Here is a 13,247-nt window from a genome sequence, read left to right on the forward strand (position 1 = left end):
TACACCAGAGCCCTCGGGAGCTGGTGGATTATTCGCATGTGCTTTAAGAAGCTCTACGTGCCCATCATACACGTACCCATGATGGCCCCGCAAAGACTAGCACAACAGCTAATCTCTGCTTTTGACAGAACTGTGAGTCCCCCCTGGTCACCTCAAATTTGTCTAGGAAGTTAGTTTGTTTGTTTTCTTTTAAAGGTAAGCAAATTAATTATGAGTTAAGAACTGGTAATGTGATTAGAAGTCAAATTTCCAGCAGGAAGCCAAGTCCTGTGCTGGTTAGTGCTCCCCCTACTGGAAAATAGTGTAACAGCAAGAGTGCCCCACAGGCTAGAGGTTTAACATTCACTCCCTCCCCCGGCTCCGCCCCCCCATCTGCAAATGGGACTTCCCCACGGGTTTGGGGCGGGGTGGGGGGGTGTAGCCCTGGATCCTGGGACCGGAGAGATGACGTCAACTCTGGAAAAGCAGAAGCCATTTTCCCTGCCTGGGCCAGTCTACCCCTAAGACATTTCACACTTTTACGTCGAACGAGTATCAGAAAGGAAATCCTGCTGGCGAGCCCGATTCCCTGGCCAACAATTTAATTGTTGAATATGAAATGCACACATCACAACCCAGATGATTTAAACTGTATGCAACTGAAAATCTTCCCTGCTCCTTCCCCCACCCCCATTTGTGGCTTCCCCCCCTCCCTCAGGCATCCTCCCACGGTCAGGATAAGTCCCGACTTCCTCCTGCCTGCTTTCACAAATGACAGCATGTTACATGCTCTTTCTACACTGCTTTTTTCCCTTCACTTCACAGTATATCTTGAAAATCTTTCATTTGGTACATGGGAAGCGGCCTCATTCCTTTTTATGTACCTGGCATTTCCCTGTACGGTGTTCCAGGGATGTGTTTAACCTCTCCTCTGTGGGGGATCCTTTGAGTTATTTTCAGTTCCTCATATGACAAATGATTCAGCCATGAATAACTCTGTGCATTTGTCATTTCAGACACAAGCAAGTGCATCTCTGGACTGCAGGGACTGGGCATTTGCACTTTTGATAGATAATTCCAAACTGCTCTCCCACCAGCCACGTGGCGGAAAACCTAACACTCTGTCAGACCCTCTCTGCCTCTCTTGCTATCCGTGATCAAGAACTGCAGAGCATGTGTGCTCACGGGCCAGCCAGGGGAAGTTTTCATCCAGCCCTAACGACAACCATCAGAGGAGCAAACACCGGCTGTTCTGACCACCAAGGCGATCAGAAAGCAGGACCAGATTCAAAGTGGACGGTTACTTGGAAAATATGTTTTTGCAGGGGTCCGGATAGGCCATTGTTCCAAATTCTGACACCACGATCCTGTTCGCTTCGATATTGGCATTGTAGGTATCGCTTCTCAGGTATTTGCTTCTATAATAGACTTCACCTGAAAGAGAAAAAGCAGAATCATGCAGCACACGTTCCTTACTAGAGCTTAACACGTGCTTCCAGGGGTGGCGTGATTGTAACATGCAAAAAAGTAGCGCCCTGGACATACTGACATTTCATTCCCATCAAAAAGAGGCTGAGGAGGAGTTCCTGCCTCAGCTCAGCAGAAATGAATCTGACTAGCATCCATGAGGATGCAGGTTCAATCCCTGGCCCTGTTCAGTGGGTTAAGGATCCAGGGTTGCCATAAGCTGTGGTATAGGTCACAGATGCACCTTGGATATGATGTGGCTGTGGCTGTGGCTGTGGTGTAGGCCAGCAGCTACAGCTCTGATTTAACCCCTAGCCTGGGAACCTCCATATGTCGTGGATGTGGCCCTAAAAAGACTAAAAAAAAAAAAAAAAGAAAAAGAAAAGGCAGATGAAAGAAATGTCCATCCTCTAGCCACCGCTACAAGGATGGACTTCAAGGAGAGATTGTGTCCCAAGAAATTCTTGCCCAGGGCCTTCGTATGTTTTGAGGAAAGGAAATGGAACTAAGAGTTAACATTTATTGAGCAAATGTGTATGTACTAAACACTGAAAAGGCACTTTATATGCATGATCCAGTTTAATCCTCTGAACATCAGAAGTATGTAGAAGATTCTAACTAGAAATGTGTTCATTAGAGAAAAAAAATAACTTCACTGCATTTGCTTATTAACAGCAAAATAAAAATTAAACAAAATGCTTAAAGCTTGCAATTTTTTTTTTTTTTTTTGGTCTTTTTGCCTTTTCTAGGGCCACTCCCATGGTATATGGAGGTTCCCAGGCTAGGGGTCTAATTGGAGCTGTAGCCGCCAGCCTATACCACAGCCACAGCAACGGGGGATCTGAGCTGTGTCTGTGACCTACACCACAGCTCACAGCAACACCAGATCCTTAACCCACTGAGCGAGGCCAGGGATCAAACCCAAAACCTCATGGTTCCTAGTCAGATTCGTTAACCACTGAGCCACGATGGGAACTCCTCAAATTTCTTACAAAATGAAGTGCAAAGGGCTTAGGCACTCTGCAATGCAGACCCATTTCCCAGCTATAAACTGAGGCACAGAGAGGTTAGGTACCTCACCTGAAGCCACACAGCTAGCGAGTGGTAAACTTTACCCAACGGTCAGCAACGTGAAGATGCTGACACACATCAAACGACCATTCTGTCTGATCCTTGTTATTAAAAATATGTGCTACTCTAACGGTAGAGTATGGTGAATTTTCGCAAGCTAAAACCACTCCTATAAACTACTTTCTGATCAAGAAAGAGAATGTGAGCAGCCCTGGGAAGCCCCTGCATATCTCATCCTGGCACTAGCCTCCCCCACCCGACCTCTGCAGGGGAAGCACCATCCTGGCTTCTAACAGCCTTGGTTCGTTTTGCCCTCAGGGATGTGTTTTCACCTCTGCGTCTAAGGGCATGAGTGTTCGTTTCAGCAGTAATGACTCCAACCTGTGCACGTAAGTGGCCATGACAACAATAATGGTGACACTCATCAGGATAAAATTGGGAGAGACCACAAAAGACCTTCCAGTGCTTTCTTTGGGCTTCAGGAGGGAACTCGTGTGTCAGATGATCTGTCCTTATCGTAAACATCTTGTCAGGCGTGGCTACCATACACTGGCACCTGTGAGACACTTGGTAAGGAGAGCTTGGTTCTTGGGGCAGCAGGAGGAACATGGGGGAACGGTTAGGAGCTGGGGCTCTGGGTCACCAGACCCTGGAGTCATGTGTTTGATCAGTGTTTGTTAAACACACGGATGGACCGGATGTGAGTACACGATGGTGAGCAGGATAGCAAAATCTCCACCCTAAGGAGATTCAAGTCTCCACGTGGATATGAATCCTTGCTCCACTGTCATCGAGTGGCCATGCACTTGACCTTCGGTCAGAGGCAAGCCTCAGTCCTCTCTGCTCTGACCTGAGGATCATGATACCTGCCTCACTTAGCACATAGTAGGTGCTCAATAAGAAGGTACTTATGCTATGGAGATGCAGTAGGTGGAACGGGCAAGGATTCAAGGCTTTTGCTCTGGGCGAGTCCCACTGCCAGCCATGTGACCTCAGATGAGTCCCTTCATTTCACTGAACCTCAGTTTCCTCAGCTGCAAGTTGGGGATCACACAGTCCTCCCCAACTGGGATTGGCATTTTTAGATGAGTGGAAGGCGTTGGGCCCACTGGCACTTACCAGGCACTTGATAAGTGACAGCTGCATGAATTCTGGATCCTCCAAAATCCTAGAGGCAGGAAGGCTCAGCTGGGGGCTGGTGCGGCCACACACACTGGTCGCCAGCCATGTGCTACCAGACCCTGCTTTAGGGCCCCTGCCCTCTGAGGGCACTCCTCTGAGTGTCAACTCCTACAGGCCCTGGCCAAGGTGCTTTGCCTAAATTGCTGAATTCTGTTCACATGCAACACAAACACTCAGCCCAGGGTGGCAGTGGGCAGGCGGCCCATTTCCTACAAACAACCAGCCTGAGAGCAGAGAGTGCTTGTGGGGGTGGGGGGTGGGGGGTGCAGGCACTGGAAAACGTGTCTCTGGAATTGCTCAAGGCTGACACTTACTTTGAGGTTGAGATTAGAGGGAGGCACAGAGCCTTCTCCAGCATCCTGCTTGCGGGAGCCCAATTAGTCACATTCCTTCTAAAGGGACGCGAATAAACAGACGCGCTCCCTCCTGGGATCTTACAGAAATGGGTCAAGTGTGATTGTCTGCTGGAGTGAGATATATACATATATCTGTTCACATGCAACACAAACACATACATATCTCACTCCATTTTTTTTTTTAATTAAAAAAATGTAAAGCAAACTTTCCAAAAGGCTGCCTTGGAGCTCTAACAGTTGGAAAAAAGGCATCTTTGTAAAAGTTAAACCCTCGAGAGCTCTGTTTGTCTCTAAATCTCTGTGACCTTGGCTCTTAGAATCCACACGTTCAAATCCTCAAGGGACGACGACTTTGCCTCTTATTGGAAAACTCAAGTCTATCACTGAGGGGGGGAGCTGGATTTACTCTCCTCCATGCCTGCTTTATAAAAATGTTTAATTTGGAAGAATTCTAGACCTACAGCAAAGAGCGCTCCTTCACTCAGCTTCCCGTTTCCACTGTGCCTTTTTTATTCAAATCTTTGTTAGTTTTTTTTTTTTTTTCCTTTTCTTTTTTGGCTGCCTCACGGCACATGGAGTTCCCAAGCCAGAGCCACAGATGTAACCTGCGTCATGGCTGTGGCCACACTGGATCCTTTAACCCACTGAGCTGAGCCAGGGTTGAACCTGCGTCCTGACACGGCAGAGACACTGCCAAGCCCATTGCTCCACCGGGGGAGCTCCCGAATCTTTGTTAATTTTTGAAAGCATTATCTTCTGGTGGCCTCTACTGAAGGGGCTGAGGCATTCTTCTGTCTTTGGCTTTCTTACTCCAGTCCTTTCTTCCTGGTTTGGCACTCGTCTCTGTTCTCCACGCCGGCTGTACACGAGAACCACCTTATGCTTTTTAAAAACACAGAAGCCCGAGTCCCACGCCCTCGCTGTGCTTGAGGGCCTGTGGGGAAAACTGTCGGAAACACAGATGCTCGATCCCTACCCTTGGAGTCCTGGGCAGAGTCTCAGGATTCACACCTTAAATGAGTGTCCTGGGGGATTCTGATGTAGGAAGCTCACAGATCATCTTTTTGTTGTTGTTTCTGTTTGTTTGTTTGTTTGTCTTTTTAGGGCTGCACCCGCAGCATATGGAGGTTCCCAGGCTAGGGGTCTAATCAGAACTGTAGCCACCGGCCTACATCACAGCCACAGCAATGCAGGATCTGAGCCACATCTGTGACCCACACCACAGCTCATGGCAACACCGGATCCTTAACCCACTGAGGGAGGCCAGGGATCAAACCTGCAACCTCATGGATGCTAGTCGGGTTTGTTAACCACTGAGCCACGATGGGAACTCCACACAGACCATCTTTTGAGAAATACTGGCTTTGTGTTACCTGCAAATCAGAAAATACTGATTGCCTTGTGTGTGTCCTCTTAATTTGTGTCTAGCAGTTCACATTTTGGGTTTATATGTCTCCAGTTAGACAGTAGGGATCCACTGAGAGTTCCAGAGGAGAAGAGAGGTGAGGCCAGGCTGTGCTACACCAGCGTTGGCAATCTGGCAGCCTCGGGAGGATTGGGCTGGAGAGGTGGGGTGAGATGGTAGCTGGCAGGAGTGGTGAGTGGGGGCAGAATCACATCATAGTTGGGATTCTGAATTTAAAGGGCATCAGGTTGATATGTAACTACTGCTTTTTTTTTTTTTTTTTTCTTTTTAGGGCCATACCCCCGGCATATGGAAATACCCAGGCTGGGGTCAACTCAGAGCGGCAGCTACTGGCCTATGCCACAGCCAAAGCAATTCCAGATCCGAGCCATGTCTGTGACCTACACCACAACTCACGGCAATGCCAGATCCTTAACCCACTGAGTGAGGCCAGGGATCGAACCAGGATCCTTATGGATACTAGTTGGATTCTTAACCCACTGAGCCACAACGGGAACTGGATGTAACCACCACTTCTTAGCTGTGTGTATTTGGGCACATTTCTTGGCCTCTCTGGACCTTACATGCTCAAAGGGCCCCGAAAGTCTCTGATATGCAAACCAAGCCATCAGAGCAACCTCCCCACCCCCACCCCCCACCATCAGGTCCACACACATGGGAAGCAATGTTCTTCTGGCTTAATGGTCCAGGGCCAGGTATGAGGCAGCTAGGGGCCATCCCCATAGCCCAAAGCCCATCGCAATTATTCCAACTACAGTCCCAGGCTGTTTACTCTTGCCCTCAGAAACACCAATAAAGGCCGCGGTCTCAGAGTTCACCCCTGGCTCCTGACCACTTTATGTGCCATGCCTCCTGTCTCTGGCATCTGCAGGTATAATAACCTTTGTTTTTCTGAGCCTCTCTGTGTCTCCTCTTGTAGCTGCACCTGACCATCTCAGAAAAGAATAGAAAATAGCCACTAACCTCTGACAATGAATTTCTGGTTTGAAAATGACTAGAAGTTTTAAGAAAGTCTAAACCCTGAGGAATAACACTGGTCCCTTGCCTGTTTAGCCCCCTCAAGGGTTTTGGCGGTTGGCAGTCATACATCTGCAGTCCGGCTAGGGCCTGGTCCTTCCCCTTCAGGTCCCCTTGTCCCTGGCATCTCTAGGGAAGGATGCAGGGGCCACTTAAGCACCTGCCCCTTTGCAGGGGTGTGTGTGTTGGGCTGAGGACAGGAGAGATAGTTGTAAACTTGGACTTCAGACAGCACATGTTAAGATCACAGCCCTACCTCAGTGACTTTAGATGAGTCACTCAAGCTTCCTGAAGTTTCAGTGTCACAACTGCAAGGAGGGGACAAGAACACTTTGCACACATGTTAGTGGGAACACAGAAATGGACTGTGAAGGCCCTGGCAGTGGGTGAAGCAGGGCCTCAGGGAAGGCAAGCTACCAGCAATTTACCTTTCAGGAACCTCGTCCACAACAGCGTTTATGTCCCCAAGAATCACTGGGAACTTCTGTTTGGGAAAAAAGGGGACTATTAAAGCTGGAAATACCCACTCCATAGCTGAGTCACAGTGAAATCTGTGCATTTTTGCAAACTCAGAGCTCATGGCGTGGACTCATGTTCAATGAAATGTTAGAGTGAGTTGCTAGCAGAGTCTGCACTCAAAACAATTTGCTAACTAGCTTGGAAGAAATAAAGTTATGTGAAAATAATAGGTAATGCTTATTGAGCACGTATGATGTACTGGACATTATACAAAGCCTCTTACCCATATTCATTTGAATTCCACATCAATTCTATGGGACATGCTACTGACAGTTCCATTTTACAGATAAGACAACTGAGACACAGAGAGTGTCAGCAACTTTGGCCAAGGTCACACAGCTTTAGGTACCTGTTAGTAAGGATGGTGGAGCTGGGATTCAAACCCAGCAATAATGATGGTGGTTTTTAATCTACTGAGCATTCGGCAGCTATCAGGCCCTTGCTAGACACCGAGGACTTGGATCATCACAACAGCTTTCCAGGGAGGATGATCGAACTCCTTTTACTGATGAGGAAACTGAGGCCCAGGGAGGCAGAGGGATGGCGCTTTGCCCCTGCTGGGACACAGGGGTCAAAGAAAACCCCCACTATGCTAAAGCCCATGGTATAACCCTGAGCCTGTTCAAGTCTCCCACAACCCACCCTGGACCTTTTAAGAACTTGGCTCATGCGTTGTGCCCTAAGTTGGCCCGACGGTCAACAGCAGAGAGTATACAGTCCACCTCTTAAGTCAGCCACTGCAACGTGGTATTTCACCTAAGAGGTGGCGCTTGCTATTTTCTGCCCTGTGTTCTGTGTACACCTGGGGACATGACTGACATGGTGCTCCCTGGCCTGGCGAGCGATTCGCCTGGCTTTGTTCTTTTCTTCTTATTGTGATCTGATATGTGTCTGATTCCAAAGCCTGCAAGCTTCCACCTGTCCCTGCTCACCTTAAGAATGCATATTATTTTCCAGTTGAACTTGCTGAAAAAGAACCGTGGTCACCTTTGCAGGGGGGTTTGTGCTTATGGCAGGCTGAATGATGGCCTCCCCAAAATACCACATCCTAACCCCTGGATCCCGTGAATATGCTGAAGTAATGGGATTAAGGATCTTGAGGTGGGAGATTATCCTGGATTGTCTGAGTGAGCCTAGTGTAATCACAAGAGTCCTTATGAGAGGGAGACAGGAGAGTCAGAGGAGGAGAGGTGATGACAGAAGCAGAGAGACAGAGAGAGGAAGAGAGCAGCCACAAGATGCTATGCTGCAGGCTTCGAAGGTGAAGGTGAGGCCACAAGGCAAAGGATGTGAGCAACTTCTATTTGTGGGGTCGGGGCGGGGGGCTGTGCCCATGGCATGAGGAAGTTCCAAGGCCAGGGATCAGACTGGTACCACAGCAGTGACAACACCGAATCTTAACCACTAGGCTACCAGGGAACTCTCCTCTCTTTTCACAAGCCACTTCTAGAAGCTAGAAAAAGCAAGGAAATAGATTCTCTCTCTGGAACCTCCAGCAGGAACGCAGCCCTGCCAACATCATGACTCTAGTCAAGGGAACCCTGTTAGAGACTTCCAGAGCTGTAGGAGAATGACGTGTGTGGCTTTAAGCCCCTCCATTTGCGGTCATGGGTGACGGCAGCCAGGGCAAAGCACACGGCACTCTTACCATCTCTGATTGTGAAGCTGTGGAGCAAGGCCAGGCCATCGAACCAGTGGTTGTACTTGGTCTCGCCCACCGTGTGCATCCCGGGCCCGTTGCGGAGTAAGATTCCCTGCAGCCACGAGGGAATCTTGCCTAGTGAGAGAAAGAATGTTTAGTTTCCAGTTTCTGCATCTAAACAAAAAGCTCAAGAAGGGGCCGTATAGCCCCTGTACCACGTGCTGCATCTGTGTATTTCCAGAGAGTGTGTAACATGCCTGGCATGGTGCTAGCACTGAGGATACTGAGATGAAAAGGCGCCCTCCCTGGCCCCAAGCTGCTCCCCATCCATCAAGAGACAAAGCAAAACACTCAAGATACGCTGTGATAACAGTAATGCAACAGACTCAGCAAGGGTGCTACGTGGAACTGAACCCTACCCAGAGATGGGGTGAGAGCAGGAGGGTGAGGAATACTTCCTGGAGGAGGCAGCCTGGCTGAGTCCCGAGGGAGGGGAGGTATTTGCCTCACAAAGGTATGAGGAAAAGAACATTCTAGAGCTGTGCTGTCCAGTGTGGTAGCTGCCACCCCATGGGCTAGTCCCAACTCAGAGAGAGATGCTGTGAGAAACACACACCATATTTCAGACTTAGTGTGAAATAGAAATGTAAAACACTTCATTAGTAATTTAAAAATAGTAATTATATGGTGAACTGATAACATTCTGGATATGTGGTATTAAATAAAATATACTATCAAAATTAATTTCCTCTGCTTCTTTGCACTTTTTTCATGTGGCTATTTTTTCATGTGGAAAATTTTATTTTATTTTTTTGTCTTTTTTATCTTTTCTAGGGCCGCTCCCATGGCATAGGGATGTTCCCAGGCTAGGGGTCCAGTTGAAGCTGTAGCCACCAGCCTATACCAGAGCCACAGCAACGCTAGATCCAAGCCGTGTCTGTGACCTACACCACAGATCACGGCAATGCCAGATCCTTAACCCACTGAGCAAGGCCAGGGATCGAACCCAGAACATCATGGTTCCTAGTCGGATTCATTAACCACTGAGCCACGACAGGAACTCCAGAAAATTTCAAATTATGTGATCCAGCAATCCCACTCCTGGGCATATATCTGGACAAAACATTCACTCAAAAAAATAAATTCATTGTAGCACTATCCACAATAGCCAAGACATGGAAACAACCTAAATGTCCATCGACAGATGAATAGATTAAGAAGATGTGGGACATATGTACAATGGAATCAATGGAATACTACTCAGCCATTAAAAAGGACAAAATAATGCCATCTGCAGCAACATGGATGGACCTAGAGATTCTCATATAAGTGAAGTCAGAAAGAGAGAGACAAATACTATATGATATCACTTATATGTGGAATCTAAAATATGGCACAGACGATCCTATCTATAAAACAGAAACAGGAGTTCCCGTTGTGGCGCAGTGGTTAACGAATCCGACTAGAAACCATGAGGTTGCGGGTTCGGTCCCTGCCCTTGCTCAGTGGGTTAACGATTCGGCGTTGCCGTGAGCTGTGGTGTGGGTTGCAGATGCGGCTCGGATCCCACGTTGCTGTGGCTCTGGCGTAGGCCAGTGGCTACAGCTCCGATTCAACCCCTAGCTTGGGAACCTCCATATGCCGTGGGAGTGACCCAAAGAAATAGCAAAAAGACAAAAAAAAAAAAAAAAAAAAAAAAAAAACCAGAAACAGATCACAGACATGGAGAGTAGACTCATGGTTGCCAAGTGGGGGTGGGAGGGAGTTGGATGGACGGAAAGTTTGGGGTTGGTGGAGGCAAACCGTAACATTTAGAATGAACGGGCAACGGGGTCTCACTATACAGCACGAGGAACTGTGTGAGATTAGGTCATTTTGCTATCCAACAAAAATGGAAGAAACACTGTAAATCAACTATAATTAAAAATAAATCATGTACACAAGGCAGGCATTGCATTGCTACTGGAGAGCACTGCTCAGCAAACAGCAATGCAGGTGCTGTAGGGAGCCCCCTGCCCATGTCCCGTGGCATTGCCTCTCCCCAAAGGCTGCTTTCTGCAGATACCTGCAGCTCTCCACCTGCAGGTCTGCTCTCACTGTGGAGCAGCTCTGCCCACATGTGGACGAGCTGGAAGCACACTGGAGAGTTAATGCCCCCGGAAGTTGCTCTCACCCAGCAAGAGATGGGGTGCTGTGGGTCAAAGGCCACTCTTTGTCCTTGAGTGACACAATGAGAAGCATGTTTTATGCTTTGCCCAGAGGATTCAGTTCCAAAGGCTCCTGCTGGTCAACAACTTGACAATGCTCCTTTCATTGGCTCCCCTCCCAGTCTTCCTTGGGAAGTCCACCCCACGTAAACTACTTACCCTCGAATTCTTATCTCTGGAAGAACCTGAACCAGGAGCTCAAAGACCAGTTAAAAGATATGCAAGCTCTTTAGTAAGAGCCGGGCCCTAACTTTCAAGCAAGGATGTCGTAAGTATTAAAGCTGCAGAATGAAGCAGGGGTTAAGTAAAAAGTCACCGAGACCAAAGCTTGGATTTGGTGCTCAGAAGAATGGGACACCTTTGACAGTTAGAAGAGGGAACAAAAGGATCTGATTTTTTTTTCCAGTTTAAAAATTTGACATGAAACTCATAACAAAATTTACAATTTCAAAGTATGCAATTTGGGTTTTTTTCTTAAAGTATATTTCCAACATTGTGCCGTCATCACTACTAATTCCAGAACATTTCCATTATCCCAAAAAGAAGCCCTGTACCTATTAGGGGTCAGTCCCCATGCCCCGCCCAGCCCCTGGCAATCACTAATCTACTTTCTGTCTCTAAGGATCTTCCTCTTCGCATATTAACAGGATATGATCAGATTTGGGGTCTCAAAAATCCTGACTGTGGTGTGGAGTGTGGACAGGAGGAGGAGCCGGGATTGGGAGGGGGGGATATCAGAAAGAGGAGAAGGGAAGCAACAGTGGGGATGAAGAAAAATGGATGGAACAGAGACCTGGAGTTTGACTAAATATGGGGAGCATGCAAAAAATGGCAGCCGGGTCTCTTGCCTTGGGTGGGACTATTCACAGAAACCCAGGACACAAGAGAAGGAGCACAAAGACTTAGAGCGGCACGTATAAATCTCTAGATGAAAGAAGAAGGTGTTGAACTAGGTACCAGGCACTGTGTTGCAGGTGGATAAAATCATGTAGTCTTGGCAGCAACCCCAAGTGGTAGGTTTATGCTGGCATTATTAGAGATAGAGGAAACTGGGGCAGGAAATGTTTAAGTAACTTGCCAAGGAGGCCTCAGAGCCAAGAAGGCACAGTTGGACATGAAGCCAGAGCCTTGGCCTGGCCGTCGAGGGCAGACTGTCTACACAGGCATGTTTAGTGAGCTGTCTGCCGATGGACGCCGAGCAGTGATTAGCCTTGACCTGGGGCTGAGGGCCGGCACTGAGGCTGGAGCCTGTCCTCCCTGGCTGCAGGGTCTTGGGCAAGTCGCAGCTCCTCTCTGGCCCTTGACTTCACACCTCTTGCACAGGGAGTCCTAACTGACAGCAGCGGTCCCCAACGTGGAATCAGCCAGAAGGCTGTGAAAACACAGGTTTCTGGGCTCATTCAGTGGGTCTGAACTGGGCCCAGGAATTTGTGATTCTAACAGGATCCCAGGGGATGCTGACGCTGCAGGTCTGGGGACCATCCTTTGAGAACAGCTGATCCAGACCTGGAGGTTCATTCAGCTTCTCAGGCCCTAGGGTTCTTGGTTTTTCTAAAATTTCCAAGCGTTTCCATGCAGTCACTAAACATGAGGTGTAAAGGGAGTATTTAAGGCAAAATGTCCATGGTACCCCAAAGCAAAGGAAAAGTATTGTTGACTCCTTTTTTAAAAATAAAAAATTAAGGAGTTCCCGTAGTGGCTCAGTGGTTAATGAATCTGACTAGGAACCATGAGGTTTCAGGTTTGATCCCTGGCCTTGCTCAGTGGGTTAAGGATCTGGTGTTGCCGTGAGCTGTGGTGTAGGTTGCAGACAAGGCTCGGATCTGGCATTGCTGAGGCTGTGGTGTAGGCTGGCAGCTATAGCTCTGATTAGACCCCTAGCCTGGGAACCTCCATATGCCGTGGGAGCGGCCCCAGAAAAGGCAAAAAGACGAAAAATAAAATAAAATAAAATAAAATAAAAAATTAATAGTGAACATTTATTGAAAAAATATTTATATCTGGTCTATCAACCGATAATCTATCTTTATACTACCTATATTTACATATCTTTTAAAAACTTAAATAGCACTTCAAGAAATTATATTTATTCAGTAGCTTGTAATAACCTATAATGGAAAAGAATCGGAAAAAGAATTTATATATATTTATTTTATATTTATACATATATAACTGAATCACTTTTCTGTACACCTGATACTAACACAACATTGTAAATTGACTGTACTTACTATACTTCAATTTAAAAATAAGAACTTCAGGAGTTCCCGTCGTGGCGCAATGGTTAACGAATCCGACTAGGAACCATGAGGTTGCGGGTTCGGTCCCTGCCCTTGCTCAGTGGGTTAACGATGCGGTGTTGCCGTGAGCTGTGGTGTAGG

At 47.6% G+C, this 13,247-nt stretch overlaps 1 protein-coding gene across 7 annotated transcripts in view; it reads right to left on the reverse strand.

Annotated features, from left to right (window-relative positions):
• Window positions 1–13,247, reverse strand: part of BCO1 (beta-carotene oxygenase 1) — a 176,915-nt gene that overhangs the window by 25,268 nt on the left and 138,400 nt on the right. For all 7 annotated transcript variants that reach the window (XR_014804786.1, XR_014804787.1, XM_084958113.1 and 4 more), the window contains 2 exon segments: window positions 8,666–8,794; window positions 1,284–1,413 (listed from right to left, as the gene is read on the reverse strand). Coding sequence is in view for 5 of the 7 variants with exons in the window: in XM_084958113.1 (XP_084814239.1) it covers window positions 1,284–1,413; window positions 8,666–8,794 (259 nt within the window). In the remaining 2 variants the exon portion in view is untranslated.

Source organism: Sus scrofa, chromosome 6 (genome assembly GCF_054392235.1).
Source record: "Sus scrofa isolate SSC_HxYL_T2T_F1_AM1 chromosome 6, Sscrofa_HxYL_maternal_Yorkshire_Landrace_v2.0, whole genome shotgun sequence".
Lineage (NCBI taxonomy): Eukaryota > Metazoa > Chordata > Mammalia > Artiodactyla > Suidae > Sus > Sus scrofa.